General features: G+C 39.8%; 1 protein-coding gene across 2 annotated transcripts in view; it reads right to left on the bottom strand.

Moving 5' to 3' along the window:
* The window catches only part of PIP4P2 (phosphatidylinositol-4,5-bisphosphate 4-phosphatase 2), a 42,372-nt gene extending 30,739 nt beyond the window's left edge, over window positions 1–11,633 (bottom strand). For both annotated transcript variants that reach the window (XM_045842137.1, XM_045842136.1), the window contains exon 1: window positions 11,375–11,633. In XM_045842137.1, coding sequence (XP_045698093.1) covers window positions 11,375–11,480 — 106 coding nt within the window. In that variant the 5' untranslated portion in view covers window positions 11,481–11,633. The remainder of the gene's footprint in view (window positions 1–11,374) is intronic.
* Window positions 11,634–22,875: the final 11,242 nt, after the last annotated feature.

Consider the following 22,875-nt stretch of genomic DNA (forward strand, 5'->3'; position numbering starts at 1 on the left):
AAAGGGGATTAGGATGAGAAGTAGGAAGAGTCAGGGGAAATAAAAATTAGAACAGAGTATGAAAAACTGAAACTCATAAAACAGACAAGATAAAAGAATATAGATCACAAGGCAAAGATAGTGTTCTTTCTAAAACACTCAAAAGGACCCTTAATATTCTGTAAACCCACAAGTGATCAAATTACATTTTCCCATCACAAACATCAACATAATTTATCTATTTTATGGCAAACAACCCTTTCATTCTACAAATTCATCCTGGTGTATTAATCTGTATATCATTTTTTACCAGGTATATCTCCAGCATTTTAAAGTTTGACCTTGTTTGGTTGAACTGCTCTGACCTTTATCATCTCAGTTATGTCTTTGCTAGTCTCTTCAGTGGAACATTTTCCAGTTAATCCACTTATTTCACTAATATACTCCTTTTAAAAAAACTTTACTGAATTTATAGAGGTGAATTGGTTAATAAAATATATAGGTTTTAGGTATACAATTGTATAATATAGAATTGCATTATATAATGTATTGTGTGCTCACCATCCCAAGTGAAGTTTCCTTCCATCCTCACTTATCCCTCCTTTATTCTGTTCTATCACCCCCTACCCCTCTTTCCCTCTGGTAATCACCATACTGTTGTGTCTATGAGATGCTTCTTCTTCTTCTTTTTTTTTTTTTTTGCTCAATCCCTTCACCTTTTTCACCCAGCTCCCCGACCCCCCCACCTCTAATAGCTGTCAGTCTGTTCTCTGTATCTATGAGTCTGTGTCTATCTTGACTGTTTATTTTGTTCATTAGTTCCACATGCATACAAAATAATACGTTATTTATATTTTTCTGACTGGCTTATTTCACTTACCATAATATTTTCCAGGTCCATCCATGCTGTTGCAAAAGGTAAGATTCCCCACTTTTTTATAGTTCAGTAATATTCCTTTATGTAAATACACTCTCATATTTAGCCCCTCATGCCCTTGACAAATGTATCAAAAATGAAAAATGACATCAGATTAAAATGAGATAAATTTTAGGACACAATGATTATAGGATAAGCAAGAGAAGTATAAAGGGCAAGTATGTGAGGAAAGCCCTGGCTTTTTCTCATCCTCAGGATACTTGTGGAGTAGGGGTTAGGGACGGAATGACAGAGAAAAGGAAGCCCACCTGCTTTCCCCTCCTCTCTGAAACCAAAGAAACAAAACTATTCCAGGAGACTCGGGTTCTTTTAGAACCAGGGTGCCCTTAGAAGGATCCATCTGGCTAAAGTCAGGTGGGAAGACAGATGTGGTAGTTATTAGGTTACTGATGTTCAACTCTAAACCTACCCTTCTCTGCTTTGTCCTACTGGGCCTGGAACACGGAAAACCTCATTTGGCTTTGCCAGCTGGATGCACATTATGTCCTATTAATAGGTGACGATAAAGGGAGACCACAAGGTTGGAGGAGGAAGAAAGGTCTTATATCCCTTTCCCCAGACATACAAAGTTTTCTCCAGAGCAGACACTTCAGCACCACCTGGCTTGTGCCTCTCAGAAGTCATGCTTCAATTCTGCATGAATCCTCCTTGAAAGACTTCATTTTAACAATTCCAATCTCTTCCTTTATTCTCTCTGGCTTTGGGGTAGTAGCTACTTCTTGCATTAAATATCCCCTAAAATGTTAGAATCATATTTATACCTTTTAGTTACCTAATTAACAACTTTCTATGTAATTAACAATTATTTTTACAATATTTCCCTCTGTTGTTTCTGTCTTCAAGTCCTAACTAGTGTAAAAACTCACACCAGGAGTCATCCCAGGAAACAACCCTCAGAAACAGGCTGGAGAAGTAGTTTGGTCATATTTTCGGCTGGACTACAGTGCTGAGCTCCTTTCCAGTGGGACACAATGTGGTAACAAATGGCAGCATGCCGTGGCACTCTCATGAATCAGATTTTCCCCTGTAGATGATTGTGAGGTTTGTGTCTCCTTCACTTGACCACTATGGCAACAGTAATCACCATATGAATTGTGATATAGGGTGGATTCTCACGAATGCACAGGAGCCTTTACAGAGAGAAAATGAGAAGTTCTCAGCTCACATCCTAGTTAGAGAACCAGAGAACTTCTATCACAGCCCTAAAAGTATCACTTATTTCTAATCTTTACAGGACTTATATTGTTAGAAATAAAACACAAAACCTAAGTGTGTGGATTGCAAAATTATAATGTCAGGTAAATTCACAGTCTTGCTGAGTCTCTCATGTGAAAGGAGATTGATTGCAGAAGAGTTAAACACTGGAATTGGAATGGAGCCACCTGGTTGCACTAAACAGAGCAGAGAATGAGTAGAAATCAGTTTGTCTCCTCTTGTGTCTGAAGAGATGAACCTTAACTTACAGGAAATCTCTGTCATAACCTCACCTAAGGCAGTTGTCTTACAGAGGATGACCTTTCTCCCTAAGACCTATCCTTCAGCCCTAGTCAAGACACATGACTAGGTTCTGATTTCAAATTGCCCTAGAAGGTCAAGTATATGTGTGACTCAGGATAAAGCAGCTGACACAAGAAAATTGTAAACTTTTGATAAAGTATATTGTCAGATACCTGGAGAATACGAGTACTGTTAAAGTGGACAGAATCTAACACTGTGTTGAGCCAAATGTAATGATATGGCTGCACCTTCCAAATGTTCTAGATTTGATGTGTTTTGAAGCTGGTAGTAGCTAAATCATTTTACTTGGTGGTTGATGAGACTTGACCTTACATTTATTGAGCTGAGATGCCAGAGCATGTCCTAGAATGATACAGAAGAAGCAGTCAAAGGCCTAGAGAGTTAGAAACATTGGAGTGAATTAATCATGACAACCGCATACCCATGCCCCACAAATTCCATGAAAATCTGGAGGAGATACCTTTCACTAAGGTATAGATACACCCATCATTTAGGGAAATTTATGTCTTGTGTGGGCCAGGCAGAGCAGCACAGGATGACTCTCTGAAATTATAGAATGTTGGGAACCGCCCTGACTGGTATCAGAGGCTGAAACCCCCACCTAGGCTAAGGCTAAGGGAACGCCCTTGGAACCGTAAGCCAGCAAGGAGACAAAAGCTTATCTCCCTGGCAGGAATGCTGCTTCTGCTGCTGAACCCCAAAAAGCTTGGTCGGTTAGCCAAAGACGGGTAAGATTCCCCACGGGGAACGACCTAAGCCAGGCACGATCACTTTGGGAGGTCCCCCCAAAAGAAGGACTTGGGGGGGGCTGCAGCAAAAGGGGGTGATGGACCCTCACTCCTCGGCTTTGACAAAGTCTGAGTTCTCAGCGTCTGGAAGAAAATCTCCTTATCTCTCGGTTGCCTTAGTTCCCTTGCTCCACCTAAGCCTGAAACAATGACAGGGTGGTACAGCTCGGTACTGAGAAGTGCGGATTTCCCGGGGTGATCAGGCCTAAGAAAGAACATGTAAATTACTGTGAAACCTTCTTTGTTTAGAATGCTCTCAGTTGAATGAGAAGGGTCTTAGGAGGAAGTTAGTTTGTTCCTCAATCTTACAGCTCTTTGACCCCCAACTCAATAGACCGGCAGAGTTCTTTGTTTTCTATAGTTCCTTACTTCCCCTAATGAGTACTGTACTTTGCCTGAATTATTATGCAAAATGAGCCTAATAAAAGCAGGTATGGACAGTAAATCAGCGCGCTCCCCACAAGGGGGGGTGGCCATTCTGTCCCTACTTCCCCACAGAAACTAGTCTGTCTCTGTGCATGTGTCGTTATTTCTCACGTGTTTATCGTCGAGCCATCCACAGCATTCCGTGGTCACTGCTGGCCGGTGACCCACGCGCAACAATAGAAGACCAGAGCAATGGAGGCTAAACAGCAACACTTAAAAGCCAAAGACAAGGTGGGTGCACTAATCATAATGGGAAAGTCAATATTAGAAAACTTTGACTCACAAAAACCTTTGACAGTAGTTAACTGAAATAAGTCTAGGGTTGAAGTGGATTGGTAACCTACAAGAACATTACTTGGTTATATATAATAGAAAATACTAGGTCTTGTAACCAGCAACCTGACTTGAGTAACCACAATGGAGGAGAGGCACAAGTTTCCAACAAGTATGTAACAAAGCACGTTCACAGACCCCAAACGCCTTTATTGAAGAAATCGTTTGTGGCTTTGAAGAATGATACAGCATCACTGGTATTAAGTAAATCTCTAAGCCTTCTTCAAGAGACCTGAGTCCTTTACTAGAGTGATTAGGGAAACGAAAATTACTACATTTGCTAGGGATTAATAGAAACTGGCTCTTACATGGTGCTAATTCTTGACTCAAAATTCCACTGTGGTCCACCAAAGAGAGGGCTCGTGGCTATCAGGTCACAGGTAATGGCTTTCCCCAGGACCAACTCAGAGTGAGTGGCCCCCGTAGATCCAAGGACCCACTCTGAAGTTATTTTCCCAGTTCCTTAATATATGAATTGGGATATTCTTGTTAACTAGCAAAATACCCACAATGGTTCTCTGGCCCACTGATTAAGGTAGGTAGGGTCATGTATAGGTCCCTGGAAATTCTACTAAAAATAATGCCACTATGAAAGATCTGAAAGATGTAGGAGTGGTGGTGATACCTGTCATATTTTTATTCATCTTACCTGTTTTCTAAATCTGACTACTTCTTCAGGGAAGTCACAGGTTTATAATGGAAGGGATGTATTATAAGGCCTCTCCATGAGCCCTGAATGCCAGAGAAAGTACAGAGGTCTTTAGCTATATAATCGGGTAACAAGCAGAGGCCAACTAGACACCCTGTGGTACATTCCAATAAGTTAGTTAGCATATAGTCTGTCACAAGCATTGATTCTGTATCAGACACTATGCTAGATATGTCTCGGAAACCACGGAAAATGAGGTATGGTGTGCGGCTCAAAGAGCTTATGTTGTTAACATAGTGAGGCACTGTTGGAGTGCGCCCTGCCTGGTCTCAGGAAGCTGTAACTGCCCATGACTTAGGCTGAGTGAGAGACCTCTGAATCAGGAGACACTAAGGAGACAAAACGTATTTCCCTGGCATGAACACTGGCCTCCTATGCTTGATCGGTTAGCCAATGACGGGTAAGATTTCCCACGGAGGGAATCGCGTAAGACAGGCATGATCATGAGGAGGCCTCAGGGAAGAGACTCGGGGCTGTGGAAATGAAGGGGTGATGGATATCAACCCCTCCTCCCTCAGCTTTGTCAAAGCCTGAGTCCTTGTACTTAGTTGCAAGAAATCCTAGTTTCCTGGCTGCCTTTGTCTTCTTTGTTAACTCAGGCCTGCGTAAATAGCAGGGGCAGTGCAGCCCAGACCAGAGTTGGTGGATCCCCGGGGTAATCAGGCCTGGGACATAGAATATGCAAGATCCTGTGAGATCTGCTTGCTGGAGGATGTTTTTAAATTAGAATATGAAGGCATAGGCAGGAAACGAAACTAGCTTTTAGGTCCTGTAGTCCTTTTAAATGATAAAAACCCAAACTCTGCCCAGAATCCCAGCCGGATATCTACCAGCACCTTTGAAAGTTACTAATTCCTTTTGATCTTTGCTGCCAGACTATAAATCCACAAACTGTGTCTGTATTCTTAATAAAAAGCCTTCTCAGGCAGGGGCTTGGGGGGCTCTCCACTAAAGAGAGTGGCCGTTTCGTTCCTATTTCCCCACAAGACCCGGTTGTCTCTGTGTATCGTGTTTCGATGAGCCATCCGCAGTGTTCCGTGGTCACTGAAGGCCAGTGGTCATGACAAGGCACAATTTCATGAGGCAAGTGTTCTCATAAGAACATGTACATAAGGGACTTCTGTCAAGATGATGGAGTAGATAAATACTGTGTTTTCCTCCTCCCACAACCACATCAAAATTACAACTAAATTCTAAACAATCATCCTTTAGAACCACCTGAAGACTAGCTGAATAGACTCCTATAACTATGAATATAAAGAAGAGACACACACACACAAACAAACTACATCAAATCTGGTAGGAGGGCCCTGGCTAGTGTGGCTCAGTGGATTGAGTGCTGGCCTGAGAACTGAACGGTTGCCAGTTCGATTTCCAGCCAGGGCACATGCCTGGATTGTGGGCCGGGTCCCCAGCTGGGGGCATGGAAGAGGCAACCGATCAATGTATCTCACACATCAACATTTCTTTCTCCCTCCCTTCCCCTCTCTCTAAAATAAGTAAATAAAATATTTTTAAAAAATGGTAGGAGGAGTGAAAATGTGGAATGGGCTGGTCCCATACTCATGTTTGGCAGAATGGGGAAGAATATCTTGGCTGAGGAAGTTCACCTGTGGAGTGAGGGATCCTATATACACACTGGGCTTTGCAGCATGGAGCACCAATGTAGGAAAGAGGAGTCCCCACAATATGTGGCTGTGAAAATCAACCAGGAATTCTGTCTGGGTGACCCAGAGGGCGGTATCTTTTTTTTTTTTTTAACGTGGATACATTCTCCTAGGTGTGATCAGATTTCTTACCAAGAACTGTGTCACAGACTATGACTGCAAAAGGGGACATGGCATATCACTCTTTCTCAGGTGGGAAACTGAGTCCCAGAGATGTAAAGTAATGATTCTAAGGTAACAAGTCATAATAGGCAGAAACTGTGAGATTCCCCCAAGCCAAACAACTCCTGGAGTCATCATGTCCCTGAGACCATATTAAGGGATTTATATAGAATGCTTGGGAAACTTATCTGAAGGCCAGAAAAATGAGCTATGCTTTCCATTTCTTTTTCACATGCATATTTTTTTCTTACAGAGAAAAAGAAATTCACTTTACAACAGCAACCAGGGTAAAAACAGAAATCTAGAAAAGTGCCAAAGCAACACAAACTCTGAAGCACCCTCACCGCCCCCCTCCCCCACAAAAAAAAAGATTAGAAGTCCTCCCAAGCGAACAGAAAACTGCAAGAAGAATGCATTCCCTTTCAGGAGCTATTAAAGGGATGTCATTCCCAGGTTATAATGTATCTCTTCAGCTTTATAAAAATTAAACACAAAACAATTGAGCACAAAGCTGTATCCAGGTTTGTCTGCTTTTCCCAAAAGCAGAAGGATTAGGGTTTCTATTTGGATCACCTTCCCAATAGCCTCTTGACAGATGTCATGCTACATCTCCCAGTAAAGCTTACAAGATTTTAACAGAATACTCTAGCCTAACAGTTTGACATTCCTGGAAGAAGTTTGTAGAATCCTTGAAAATAAAATGGAAAATTGAGAGCATCATCTGTCACCACAGCCACGTGTTATCATACATATAATAAATACATGGGGAATGAAATGTATTCTTCAGCCCTAATATCTCCTCAGACTCAGAGTTGTACATCCAACTATCTGATCAACACTTCCAGTTGAGTGATGACTATAGGTATTTCAATTCAGCTTATCCAAAACAGAATATTGATTTCCAGCATCCTCCCCCTTCCTGCATACAAACTTCTCTTCCTGATTGCCCATGTTAGATAAAAACACATTTTTTTTACCTAGTTGCTTAGGTCATTTTGGAGATTTGTGATTCCTTTGTTTCTACTTACAATATGCCCTGTATCCCACGACTTCCACCACCCTGCCTTAGTTCAGACATATTCCACTTGAACAGTCTTCTGATTCATCTCATGTGTTACTAATCCCTTCTCAATTTCCCCCAATCATCCACTGTCCACATACCAACCAGAATGATCTTGAAAAGTAAAACATTTCACGTCTCTCCTTAGCTCTAAACCTTCCACGGCTTCCCATTATCCTTGGAATACAATCCCATTCCTGACAATGTCCTACAAAGCTCTCCTGGTTGTCCCTAATGCAGACCCCTAACTGCTTCTACCATACCTGCCCTACATCACATACTCTAACCCATTGTCCTCTTTGTTTTAAATCAACATGTTTTATACTTGCTGTTCCAACTGCCCGGTATACTCTTCCCCAAAGTCTTCCAGCAACTGATTGCAATTCATTTTTTCAGATCTCTAAGCAATTGTCATCTTTGAGGTATCTTTCCTGAACACAAGATCTGTAACAACCCAATGCTACCAGTTACCTCTGTCCTCATGCCCCTCTGTGTTCTCTCTGCTCTGAAATTATAATGGTCCTGTATGTCTCTCTCACTGGAGTGCAAGCTCTCCAATATCTGGGACCATATGCTAGTTGCTCAAATATTTGAAAGGATGAATGACTGAATGCAACATTTTGTAATTAATGTTTTAAAGATGCTAGCTAGTGCTGGGAGAACATGTGGGCATTATAAATAGAATACAGGTGCCCGGGCTAGTGTAGCTCAGTGGATTGAGCGTGGGCTGCAAACCAAAGTGTCGCAGGTTCAATTCCCAGTCAGGGCACATGCCTGGGTTGCAGGCCATGACCCCTATCAACCGCACATTGATGTTTCTCTCTCTCTCCCTCTTTCTCCCTCCCTTCCTTATCTAAAAAATAAATAAATAAAATCTTAAAAATAAAGAATACCCCTTCCTTTAAAAAAAAAAAAAGAATACAGGAAACATGGAGTCTGATGCCTGCTGAACAATGGGAAAGAAAATGGGCTCCCACAATAATGGAAAACTGGAAGCAGATACACTTCACCAAATTGGGCTCCATTTCCCCTTCATAAGAGTGTGGCCTCAGCAAAGCAGATTTTGATTCAAAAACTGGTTTGAAAAAATTCCCTTAAATGGATCCTTAGCTTTCGCATAGCCCCAAATCAAGCTTCATCAAGACCCTCCACAGCCCTGTTTGGGCCTTCAGTGGGCTTTGGGTAGCTGCTCTCAAATACACTGCATTTGTTTGACTCATTGTGACAACCTGTCTTTCAGAGGGTTTCAAAATCCTTGGCAAATAAGGTAAGAAGTTAAATTAATCTTCCAGTGCTTTGTGTGTGTGGTATATGTCATCTCTTCCTACCAATCCACACCTAACCTTATACTCTGCAAGGATGTTCAGAAGTCAAGTGTGTCCAAATACAGGGCAGGGCAAAATTAGGTTTCCAGTTGTTTGTCTGGAAAAAGACATGCAGGTTATGATTCTTACAACAGCTTTAAACAAATGTCTCTCACAAGTGTAAACCTATTTGGCCCATCCCTGTATATTCAAGGACTCTTGAAATGGGTTGAATGTTTGTGTGTTCCCTCAAAATTCATATGTTTAGCTCCTAACCCCCAATGTGATGGTATGAGGAGGCATGGCTTCTTGTAGGTATTAAGTCATAAGGGTAGCCCTCTTGAATGAGATACACTCCTTTGCTCTCTTCCCACCATGTAAATATCTGTCCAAAATGTAAATAAAATTACTTCTCACTTAAATTTCATGTTTATTAGATATAATGCCATATGAAATTACTTTCTCATTATCTAATTATCATTTACCAGTTAAGAAAAAAAGTTAGGCCCTGGCCGGGCAGCTCAATTGGTTACAAGGTCATCCCAATACACCAAAGTTGTGGGTTCAATCCCTGGTCAGGGCACATACAGCAATCAACCAATAAATGCATAAATACGTGAAACAACAAATCAATGTTTTTTTTTTCCTCTCTCTAAAAAAAGCTAAAGTTTAAAAAAGAAGATGAAAAAGGAGAGGGAGAAGAAGTAGAAAAAGAAGGAAGAGAAGGAGGAGGAGGAGGAGAAGGAGAAGAAGAAAAGTTATTCTACCATAAGGCAGAAAGATCATTTTGGCTAAAGCAGTAGTTAAAAACAAGACAACAGGCCCAAAATGAGTCACTTATGCTAAGCCCCATGTCACCAAATGGAGACTTAATCATACTTCTATCTTCTCCCAGAAATGGAACCTTAAGCCAGTCAATAAGTAGCTACTTGATCTGTACTAGTGAGGTTATCCACCATCCCCTAGGAAAGTGACTTTGTCACAACCAATCTATATTTTGCAGTGTGACTTCCTTGTTGTTCCAAATTAAATTTTCAAATATTTTGTCTTAAATGGTGACTGGATGAAGTTGAAGCATTCACTGGTAAGTATTTAAACCCATTCTGGACCATATAATTTAGATAGCAGTAAAATATTAATATCAAATTTTCCCATTAAAGAAAATTCTACATCTGGTATCCTCTGGAACAAGTTTAATGCTGACCAAAAAAAAAAAAAAAAAACAACAACACATGAGTTGTGTGCTTTCTAAGGTGAGTCTTTGTTCCATTTTGTACCTTATTTCTCAACACTGATAATACTGAATTATTCACAGCTAAATATCTTTTCACTTTGTCCTGCTTCTTGTTAAGTGTGGATTAAGAGCTCAATTGTTACTTTTCAAGTTATAATGTGTTAAATGAAAATTTTTAAATGCTAGACAAGTTCAATGTGCTCTACAGCTTGCTCCAATTCCAGACTTGAACTTGGAAAAAGTGTGTACAGGAAACAAGATTTGCCCATATTGTCAAAATTAACATTTGCTTCCTAGGATTTTTAAACTTCTCTCACACCAACTAAATAAAAAGATGAACTTAAGCTACAGTTGCAAAAGCCATATTTGATCAATCTTTTCACTATTGTTAAGCTTTTTTTAAGTATTGCCTTCCATTTTCTATACTCCTGACCCTCCCTTATTTCTCCTACAGCAATCAGCTCAAAGCATAGGACAAAGATCTTTCAATAAATTTAATAGTTTGGTAAATCGATCCTTCTTCCTTCTGTAAATCCCATAGCTATCAAATCTTTTTGGATTCTATCTTGAAAAGGAAAATGTATAAAAATATATGCAGCATTAATTTGGGTTACTTTTTATAAGTTCATTTCAATCTCACCTAGATATGTATCAAAAATACTCCATCTTCCCTTCTCTCCCTCCTCATTCACAAGCTAGCACATAGTCTTCAAGCAGGAGTAACAAGGAAGGGCAAGAATTTCAGACATACCAGGAATATTGATTAACTCTACTCCTTTTGGTAAAGCAATTTCCTGATTGAACAGAGCACTGGTGGGTAAACCTAGAAGATGCATATCTTTCAAGCTAAGCCTTTTCAAGTACAGATGCCAAGGTGAGCAGTACTCCCGAGGTTTCTCAGCAACCTGAAAGGGTTCCTGAATGATTGTGAGAGATGAGCACCACTCCCAGCTGCACTTGGGTCTGCTCTGAAACAGCGAAGCCCAGCTCGGAAATTCACATCGCATCCCGTACCCGTGAGTCCGAAGGGGTGGCAAACACACACACTTCCAATCACACGCGCGCGCGCGCACACACACACACACACACACACACACACAAGGAAGCCTGCAGCGCGGGGTCAGGCCTGCAGGCTCTAAGGCAGTCAGCATCAGTCTCCTACACCAGGGGACAGGGCCCCTTAGCCAGAGCTGCAGCCGCTTGTCTTTGCTGTCCTAGGTCTTTCCCACCGGGTAGGAGAGTCGATGCTGGCCTTACCTCGGGGGCTGCTTTCTTGCAAGTACTGAGGGGCGGTGGGAGTGACGTTTCCCGAATGGGGGGCAGACAGCAGAGGCGAGCGTTCGTCTGTTCCCTCAGCAGCCATGACTGCGGCAGCTGCGGCCGGGCGGGACGAGCAGGGCTGCGGCTCCGTGGGAGGGGCTGGGGCTGCGACAGCAGCCGACCAGTATATTTCCCGGGGAGAGGAGGCGGGGAGGGTAGCGCACCCCGGATCAGGACAAGGGGAGGAGAAGCAGAGGAAAAGAAAGAGCAGAGGGCTGATGAGGGGGATGAGGAGGAGACGCGGGAGGCGGGAACTATGGAAAAGGACCAACGAGGAGGGGCCAAGGGGGGAAGTGGATGAAAGGGGAAGGGCAGAGGACCAGGTAGGAAGGCGTGTCAAGAGGAAAGGGCTAGGAAGGAGTACGTGACTGCGGGAGGGGTAAGCTGGAGGAAGGGTCTGCAGCCCTTTTCTGTCTAAACTTGACGTTTCCTTAACTAAGGAGAACAACGGCGAGGAGCAGCCTGAGAGGGGTCAGGAGGAAAAGCTTAAGACTCCAGTCTAGGAGACCTGCAGCAAACAAGGATCTCAAATTCAGCCCCTCCAGGGAGGAATTCTTTGCTGTCAAACTTTGCAGCTCATTCCTCGGGTTATCAATTCTTTCTTGAGGGCTGCTTCTTTTTTTTAGAAAATTATTTTTCAACATCTGTCGTCTAAGAGAAAGTAAACTTTCAATAATGCTTTGTCAATTTTTAAGTAGCTGCTTGGCACTCTAGTAGCAATGTCTTTTGAAATGATGCATACTGGTTTAGGTTTCATTTCACAAAGTAGGTTCCCATTTTAGGTTTTTTGTTTGTTTGTTTGTTTGTTTTGTACTAAATTGTCCCTGGCGCATAGACAATAATGAAGTTTATGAATAAGAAAGACAATGAAAAACTATTTCTTGAGATAATGTTTTAAAATTATCTTTCACATGTAAAAGTGAAAAAAAAAGCTAGGCACTGTTCTTATTTTGCTTTCTGTGTTTATTTTACTTCATTTATTTCTTTGTTTTTCTTTTTTGGTAGTTTGCTAAAGTGGTTTAAAAATCAAAATTTTGAACATGCCCAGGTAAAAACGCAATAGGAACATAGTCATTGGCTCATTAGTAATTTTTTTGCAGTGTTTCTCTGCATCATTCAACAAATATTTATTATGTTCTTGCACTATCTACAAAGGTGAATAAAGCAAATCTTAGTCCTCAGATGCCCATGAGTCAAGTAAAAAACAAACCAAAAAATAATCTAGTAGTCCTAGCTATAGATCTAAAGTGATATGCAAAAAAGCAGACTTTAGACAATCAAAACTACTTCTCCTATGTCATTAACAAGGGTCTTCAATTTGCTGTCTGAAGATACTCTTTCTTTCAAAAAGTGCATTTAGGCACCAGCTGAAAATCCAAAGAAAATAATTAAAGAATGACATCTTCTAATATGCATCATATTTTGTGGGTCAGTAGTATCAGGACACAATATAATATAAGGGTCCTCCTATGATAAAATACAAGGGCATTTATAGGTTTCCAGAAACCTGGGAAGTGAGGGGTCAAGGTGTAGCATTCCCTGAAAAAGTGAACAATTTAGAAAATAAACAATGACATTTTTACAGCTGCAGTCTAAAAGCTATTGAGCTAGAGAAACTTTTAAGAAGAATCAACAAAATCGTATTACTATAAGTGTCCTATCCTATGACTAGTCACACTCTATGGTAACAGTGTGTTCACATTTCAATTACCCACCATCCCTTGACCTCCAGCTGACTTCGTGGTGATAAACTACCATACATCTCTCATTCACCATGAAATCTACAGCATCTAACATAATGCCTGGCATAGTAATAAATGCTTAATATGTGTCAAATCAATAAGCAAAGGAGTATATAAACAAATCCACACAGTCTCAGAATCTCACTAAAAGAAATTGTTAGAAAAAGTTAGGAGTATTTCTTGATTTTTTAATGAAGATGATAATTTTGCCATCTGACTAACCAGTGTTTCTGTTGCTTAATTATATTTCTACAACTAGGGTTTCTTTATTGTCTATGTAAAAATTATCAGTATACATTTTTCTTTCTTCTTTCATGGCTTCTCTATCTGTTTCAGATCTCCTTTGAGGGTATTACAGCTAATAGCAATTATTCTTCTTATAATATAAAAGGTAGTGGATCTACTGAGATTATAATTATAGCAATGTTGAGTTTTATAAAAATTAAAAAAGTTCATTAATAAGTATCACTTTGTCCTAGTTTAAAGATATTACTATAGTTTATAGTTGCTCAAAAATGGTATATAATATTCATCAAGCCAAGGCATTAGTGATTATACCTTACCATCTCTCTTTGGATAAGCTAATATGTCCTTTAGAATAATAGCACAATATAAGCACATAATGTGTGCACTATTAAGAGATATATCTTATTACTTACTTAACTACTGAAGATAGTTTCAGTTATCTACTACTGAATAATAAGCTACACAAAACCCAGCAGCTTAAAACAACATTTCTTATTTTTCATGATTCTGTATGTTGAATTAGTGGTTGTTCTGTCCGTTTTTCCTGGGCTTACTCAGGCAGCTAGAAGGCTGGCTGAGGGCTAGATAGACTCAGCTGAAATAGCTGGGATGACCAGGCACCTTCCTCTTTCTCTCCCTCTCTGTAGTCTTTCATTCTTGGCTGTTGACATGCCTGGTAGTCTCAGAGAAGTAGTCCAGCATGTTCCAGTAGCACAATTGAATAGCTCTATGCAGCCCTGGCTGAGTAGCTCCTTTGGTCACAGTGTTGTCCTGGTATGCCAAGGTTGTGGGTTTAATTCCTGGTCAGGGCACATACAAGAATCAACAAATTAATGCATAAATGTGTGGAACAACAATTCTCTCTCTCTCTCTCTCTCATCAATAAATAAAAATTAAAAGAAAAAAAAGGCTATCCACAGCATCTCTTCAGATCTAGGCTCTTCTACCACATTCCTCTACTTTTTACAGCCTGCTTCCTGCCCAAAGAAAGTTGGGGGCCCAGATGTCTCTTTTTATAATCAAAGAAAGTCACAAAGCAAGTTGGAAAACCAGGTTCCATCTCTTCATAGGAGGAGTGGCAATGTCACACTACAAAAGGATGTGGAATACAGGAGGCATGATTTTTTGGGGCTATTATACAGCAATCTAGCATAATATGTTCTCTGGTCACAGTAATTCATTCCCAAGACTCCAATGTCTCATTTAATCACCAAAATAATTTTTTGTGTGTATCTTGTCACTTAAATCAAGTCCAGGTGCAGACAATCCTCCTTAGGTATGATTCTACGGGTTTATTTCCTTGGGCATAGCACCCATTGATTTAGAACACTGTGAACTAGAAAGACAAATTGTGGGCTCTCCTCCTTTCTTCCAATCCCAGCCTCCAACATTTAATAGTAAAACATGAACAGGATAGCAGCAATAAATAATCCAATTTTATAAGACAAGAGGAGGGAGGTAATTTGTTTTCAGAAGTGAAGGTTCTTAGCATACATAAAACCATAATAGTCTCAAATCTGATCTGGAAGATGGCAGCGAGGTAGGTGGGAGCAGAGCCTTGTTCTCCCTGTGCCAAGCTGAAACACCTAACAGATCTTCTGAGGAACAGTGAACAATCAGTGGAATCCCAGCTTATGTGAGGTTTGGAGCCAAGAAAATGCAGAGGACATTGAAAAACAGATGGTGAGGAGATGGTGCTAGGACAATAAGATCCCTGGGATCTGCACAGGGACCAAATCTGCTGTGGCCCCTGGCCCAGTGCCTGCCGCAGGGTACAGGGAGGAGAGTTATATCACCAGCTCCCTCCCCTAACAGGGCAAGGAGGGCAGCCTGGCACCAGGAGGGACCTAGATGCTGGAAGTCACTGGGGGAATAGAGATGAAGTGGGAGATATACAGAAGCAGTACACATACACTGGAACTGTGGACGTCGGCACCAGAGAAACTAAAGAGCCAGGCAACACCTGAAGAAGGGAAAAGTTGGGCCTTGTCAGACCCTGACTTGAATAGTCTCCCAGACTGGTTGGAAAGTTGGACAGTGTGAAAAGCCATGTGCTTGTTAAGAACAGTGGGGATCTGCTTTGTAAGGAACTCTCAAGCAGCAGCTGGCTAGCTGGAGGGTGATTTCAGCTGTGTGTGCCCAGAGACTCAGTGGCTAAGTGGAACCACGTGCCTGAGCTTGTCTCATGCTGTGTGCCCAGAGGCTGATTGAAGCAGCACCCCGGACTGAGTGGTTGAGTGAAACAGCATACCTGAGAGTGACTCATACTGTATGCCTAGAGGCTGAGTGGCTGATTTGAGCCTGGCAGCTCATGGAGGACCTGGGCTGCAAGCTGGGAAACTGTGAATATTGTGGCTGGGACCTGGACCCCATCCTCTCAAAACCATAGGAAGGGAGAAAAGTGAAGCCCAGCCCCTCTCTTCCTGTGGCATCTAGGAAAACCATCAGAACTCCCTAAACAGCTTTAAAGACATCGGTTACTATTGGATTATTACTTTTCTCTCTTTTTTGTTCTTCTCTCTTTTTTCTTTTCCTTTTTTTCTTCCCCCAACTGAGACAATAAAACATGGAGTTACGAAGGGTCCAGAGACAGCACAAGGCTAACCCCCAAAACTGAGAAACTGAGACAAATGTCACTTTGCTAGACCATACAGCTGACATTTTATTGTTTATGTGTATTATTATTTTTTCATTATTTTTACCACTTTTGTTTTATTAGTTTTTTTTTTTAATTCTTCTTCCTTATATTTAGTTTTCCTTGTTTTATTTCTCTGATAATGGCATTGTTTGACTGGTTTTCCTAACTCACTCTTTATTATATTTTAATTATCCTTTTTACACTGCACCTGTGTTCCAATAACACACAACTCTTGGTCGGGTACTTTTTATTCTGGTTATCCAAATCACATATTTCTTGTCATATTATTATTGTTCAATACAATTGTACATACTACACAGCAACCCTCCCTGATCTTAGCCCATTTCACTTCAATCCTGAGCATTACTATTGTTGTGGTTAACTCTATTGTCTCTCATACTACTTATACTTTCTATCCTTTAATCTCACTATACTTCATCATCTAACCTTGCACAAGACCTCTGTTTACTGGATTCAGCTCACAATCATCCTCCCCTCTAACAAGAGTCTTATATCTCTTTCACCTTTTATAAAAAGTGGCTAGTTGAGTGAAATATCACATTTAATGCTGTACTTATTGAAAGAATCTCCTATCTCTTCTACACTTGCTGGCATTTTAAATCCCATAAAATACTCTCCTGCTGTCTTAAACCATTTTGCCTACCCCGTGCCATTGATTACATATAAGAATAGGTGGGAGCTGCAATCATCAGTATACTCACTAGAGGACAAAAACTACCAAAAAAGGAACCAAAAGGTAAAGACTCGAGTACAACAAGAGAGCCCATACAAACAGGAGAAAGGGAAAACCTAGAGTGTCCGTTCATACAAGGAGATCAAAGAGACCACACCCCGGAACCTCATAGAATTCCCAATATAGAAGTTCACCCTACAAAAACAGCTAGCAAAGCAAAACATTAGGAAGCATAGAAACAAAAAGAGTCACATAAAATGGGGAGACAAAAAAAAGAACATGTAATCAAAAGGAATGGAAGACTCCCCAATAAAAGAGCTAAATGAAGTGAAGGTAACCAAACTATCAGGTATAGAATTCAAAATAATGGTTATAAAGATGCTCAAGGAACTCATAGACAACTACAAGAAACTGAGTGAGAAAGACATCAGCATGAAAAAGGAAATAGAAACTATAAACAAAACCAGGAAGAAATGAATGATAAAATCTCAGAAATAAAAAAACACTAGAAGGAATTACAAGCAGTCTGAATGAAGGAAAGGATCAAGTCAGCAAGCTGGAGGACAAGGTAGAGAAAATCATGCACATAGAGCAGGAAAAGGAAAAAGACTCAGAAAGAAGTAACAGGTGGTAAGGGAGCTGCAAGACAACATGAAATGTAATAATATCCATATAGTAGGGATAGAAGAAGAAAAAGAAGAAGAAGAAGGGGAGGAGGACAAGGAGGAGAAGGGAGGGATAGAAAACCTGTTTGAAAAAGTAATGATGGAAAACTTCCCTAATTTGATGAGAGAAAAACTCATACAAATCCAGGAAACACAGAGTCTCAATCAAAAGGAACCCAAAGAGGCCTACTTCAAGACTTCATAATTAAAATGGCAAAATTCCAAGACAAAGAGAGACTCTTAAAGGCAACAAGGGAGAAACAGGAAGTAACATGCAAGGGAGTCTCGATAAGGCTAGCAGCTGACTTCTCAATGGAAATGCTCCAAGCCAGAAAATAATGGCAAGAATTATCCCAAGTAATTAAAACCACAGGCTTGCAACCAAGACTAATTTATCCAGCAAGGCTCTCAATTAAAATGGAAGGCCAAATAAGGAGCTCCCCAGACAAAAGAAGTCTAAATACACCTCCACTGCCACGTCCTCTTCCAACCATGTTGTCTGACAAGGTCCGAATGTGGAAAGAGGGAATTCAAGTAATCCATCTTCCTGGAAGAGAATGTGGCATACAAAGTGGGGCTGTAATTTTCCTGGGGATTGCTCTTAATAATTTTCTTGCTAATATTAATCATGGTCTTACTTTGTACCCTGATTCCCATAAGAACAGGCCATGAGAAGAAAGAGGCTCGAAGAGAGTCAATGATTGATTTTGAGGGAAATTCTGAAAGGACAACTAGTTCTCCCTAGACTATTGAATCATGCCCAAATTGTTTTAAACAGGGTGTTTATAAGCCTGAGTAAGAAATTATCCCTGATTGTTCCCATAAAAGAATTCATGAATCAGTTACAACAGGCTGAATTATTGGCAGATTTTCCCATGCCTGGTCCTTGCCCACAGATACAAAGGGTTTTTCAAGAAAACAAGAAAAAACTATATAAACCCCTACCCACAGCCCAGGGATACCCCTAGGTAGCATATTAGATTAATAGCAAATTATGGTATCCCCCAAGAGGAGCTAATAGCCTCCAGAGGGTTCCAGATCCCCCATTGCCTTATACAGGAGCATATAATGAGGATGGCATTAGATTGGTCAATAAGGATGGAGTCCAAGTGCCTTATAATAGTCTAAATTTCATGGAAAGGCTAACTCGAAGCAGACCTCCCTGGTGTTTATTAACTAAGGAACAATAAAGGTTTACTGTGGCTGGATTTCCTGTTTATCTCTCCTTACATGTTTGTTTTGGTGATCAAAAGGTGGTGGGATTGTTAGACACCTGTATTTCAGGTTTATTGATTCACATAATTCCAATGAAGTTGTACAAAATAATTTCCTGACCAGAGAACAAAATCCCCTCTAATGAAATAGCTCCTGAATGTCTAAAAGTTGTTGGAGTAACAGCCCCTCCTTTACCTTGATTAGGAATATATATCAATTAGAATTAGACAGGCAAAAAAATAAGAGAAGCTGGCTAACTATTACAAACTAAGCACATAGAAACAATTACCAGGGAGTCAGAGTCCATAGTACATAGAAAAACATTTTAGACAGAAAAGATAGATAGCTAAGTTAGATATCACAAGGGCCTTATAATAAATTTCCTATAACCTCTACTCAATCTAGCATATCCTTTTGCCCCATGACAAATTCTGAGAACTTTAATAAACAATAAGACATTCAAACTCTGTACATATAGCTATTTCTAATTGTCTGATTTATGTCTCTCCTGGTGAAAACAATCTTTGTTTAATATAACTGAATCTATGGAAACTTTCGTACTTTTCCTGGTTACCTTTGTATTGATTTTTTTTTCTGCTTCACCTAACCGTAAATGTTAATCACTACCAAAAATGAAAATATAAAAACCTGCTTGTACTTGCAATAAATGGAATAGAGCATCACCATCCTTTGAGTCGTGTTGTCGTCTGTCTCCCATCACCGATGCCTTACCCACCTTTCAGGAACACCTGGACCCAGCTGCGGCCGGACCGCGGCACTCCACCAAGTCAGCTGTGTAAGAGGTGCTAAAGGGAATGCTTTGGGAAAGGAAGAAAAAGAGTGAGAGAGAAAGAAACACAGGTACAAAAAATAGGAATGAATAAGTACCTATATAATAACCTTAAATGTAAACAGATTAAATGCCCCAATCAAAAGACATAGAACAGCTGAATACATAAGAAAGCATGACCCACATATATGCTGCCTACAAGAGACCCACCTCAGAACAAAACACCTACACAGACTGAAAGTGAAGAGCTGGAAACAAATATTCCACACAAATGGACAGTAAAAGAAAAGCCGGGGTAGCAATACTCAAATTAGAAAAAATAGACTTCAAAAAAAATGGGCCATAAAAAGAGACCCAGAAGGTCACTTCATAATACTCATGGGAAGAATCCATCAAGAAGAGATAAACATTGTAAATATGTATGCACCCAACATAGCAGCACCCAAATACATAAAGAAAATCTTGGAGGACTTCAAGGAATATACTGACAGCAACACAATTATAGTAGGGAATTTCAACACCCACTGTCTAAAATGGACAGATCTTCCAAACAAAATATCAACAAAAAATTGTGTCATTGAACAATGTTCTAGATGAAGTGAACTTAACCAACAGATATAAAGCCTTTCATCCCAAAGAAGCAAACTACACATTCTTTACAAATGCACATGGAATATTTTCAAAGATAGACCACATGATAGGATGCAAAACAAGCATCAACAAATTCAAGAAAATTGAAATCATATTGAGCATTTTTTTCTGACCACAAGGGCCTGAAACAAGAAACCAGCCTCAAGAAAAACTCAAAAACACTCACACTCATGGAGATAGAATAGCATGCTGTTAAAAAATGAGTGGATCAAAATGAGATCAAGGAAGAAATAAAAAAGTTTTCAGAAACAAATGACAATGAACTCACAACAACCCAATACTTATGGGACTAAGCAAAGGCCACCTTGAGAGGGAAGTTCATAATGATACAGGCCTACCTGGAAAAGACAGAAACATTTCAAAGACACAACCAAACCCTACATCTACAAGAACTTGAAGAATAGCAACAAAGAGCCAAGAGCAAGTAGAGGGAAGGAAATAACCAAGATCAAAGCAGAATTAAATAACATTTAGACTAACAGCGTAATTCTAAGAGTTGATAAATCCAGGAGCTGGTTCTTTGGAAAGATAAACAAAATCAACAAGCCTTTCAGCAGCCTCATCAAGCAAAAAAGAGAGAGGACCCAAAGAAACCCAATGAAAATGAAAGAGGAAAGATTACAACTGATACCACAGAAATGCAAAGGATTGTAAGAAATTACTACAAAGAACTATATCCCAAGAAATTTTACAACCTAGGTGAAATGGACAAATTTCTAGAAAAATATAATCTGCCAAAACTCAATGAAGAAGAAGTAGAAAGCCTGAACAGATCAATAACAGCTTATGAAATTGAAACAGTAATCAAAAAACTCTGAACACACAAAAGCCATGGACCACACAGTTTCACAGGAGAATTCTACAAAGCATTTAAGGAAGAGCTAACCCCTATCTTCCACAGTCTATTCCAAAAAATCAAAGAAGATGGAAGACTCCCAAACTCTTCTCATGAAGCCAAATTCATCCTAATCCCAAAACCAGGTAAACACACAACAAAGAAAGAAAACTTCAGGCCAATATTACTGGTGAACTTAGACATTAAAAACCTCAACCAAATACTGGCAAACTACATCCAATAATACATTAAAAAGATCATGCACCATGACCAAGTGGGATTCATCTCAGGGATGTAAGGACGATACAATATTCACAATTCAATAAACATAATACATCACATAAACAAAAGGAAAGATAAAAATCACGTGACTGCATCAATAGATGTAGAAAAAGCATTTGATAAGGTACAGCACCCATTTATGATAAAAACACCCAGCAAAGTTGACATGTAGGGAGCATTCCTCAACATAATAAAGACCATATATGAGAGACCTACAGCCAACATCATAATCAAATGGACAAAAACTAAAAACTTTACCACTAAGTTCAGAAACAAAACAAAGTTTTCTACTGTCACCACTTCTATTCAATATAGTATTGGAAGTCCTAGCCACAACAATCAGACAAGAAAAGGAAATAAAAGGCATCCAAATTAGAGAAGAGGAACCAGAACTGTATTATTTGCTGATGGCATGATAATGTACATAGAAAATCCTATAGACTCCACCAAAAAACTGCTCAACCTAATAAATGAACTTGGCAAAACAGCAGAATATCAAGTTAATATTCACAAATCAAAGGCATTTTTGTATACCAACAATGAAATATCAGGTACAGAAGTCAGAAAAAAATCCCATTTGACATAGCAACAACAAAAAAAGTAAAATACCTAGGAATAAACCTAACCAAGGAGGTAAAAGACCTGTACTCAGAAGACTACACAACACTGAATAAAGAAATCAAGGAAGACACAAATAAATGGAAACATATACCGTGTTCATGGGTGGGAAGAATTAACATCATCAAAATGTTCATACTAGCCAAAGCAATTTAAAGATTCAATACAATACCTATTAAAGTACCAATGGCATATACCACAGATATAGAACAAATACTTCAAAAATTTATATGGAACCGTAAATATCCCCAAATAGCTGTAGCAATTTTGAGAAATAAGAACAAAGCAGGAGGGATCACAATACCTGATATCAAACAGGCCACTGTAATCAAAACAGCCTGATACTGCCATAAGAAGAGACACATGGACCAATGGGACAGAATAGAGTGCTCAATAATAAACTGAAATCTCTATGGTCAATTAATGTTTGACAAAGGGGGCAGCAGCATAAAATGGAGCAAAAATAGCCTCTTCAACAAATGGTGTTGGGAGAGCTGGACAGCTACATGCAATAAAATGAAACTCGAACACCAACTTATACCACACACAAAAATAAATTCAAGGTGGATAAAAAATTGAAATATAAGTCCTGACACCATAAAACTCCTAGAGGGGAACATAGGTAGGAAAATCTCAGATATTCCATAGAGCAATGTTTTCCCTGATATGTCACCTAGAGCAAGTGACATAAAGGAAAGAATAAAGAAATGGGATCTTATCAAAATAAAAAGCTTCTGCATTGCTAAAGAAAGCAGCATTAAAATGAAAAGAGAACCAGCTGTATGGGAAAACATATTTGCCAATGATAGCTCAGAAAAGGATTTGATCTCCCAAAATTATAAAGACCTCACAGAACTCCACTCTAAGAAGACAAGCAACCCAGTTAAAAAAATGGGCAAAGGACTTGAACAGACACTTCTTCAAGTAGGACATACAGAGGATCCAGAGACATATGAAAAGATGCTTAGTATTGCTAGCCATCAGAGAGTATTGCAAATTAAAACCACAATGAGACAGCACTTCATACCACCGAGAATGGCCATCATAAAATAATCAACACAC

The sequence above is a fragment of the Phyllostomus hastatus genome, unplaced genomic scaffold (genome assembly GCF_019186645.2).
Source record: "Phyllostomus hastatus isolate PE091 unplaced genomic scaffold, TTU_PhHast_1.1 phas_contig_38, whole genome shotgun sequence".
Lineage (NCBI taxonomy): Eukaryota > Metazoa > Chordata > Mammalia > Chiroptera > Phyllostomidae > Phyllostomus > Phyllostomus hastatus.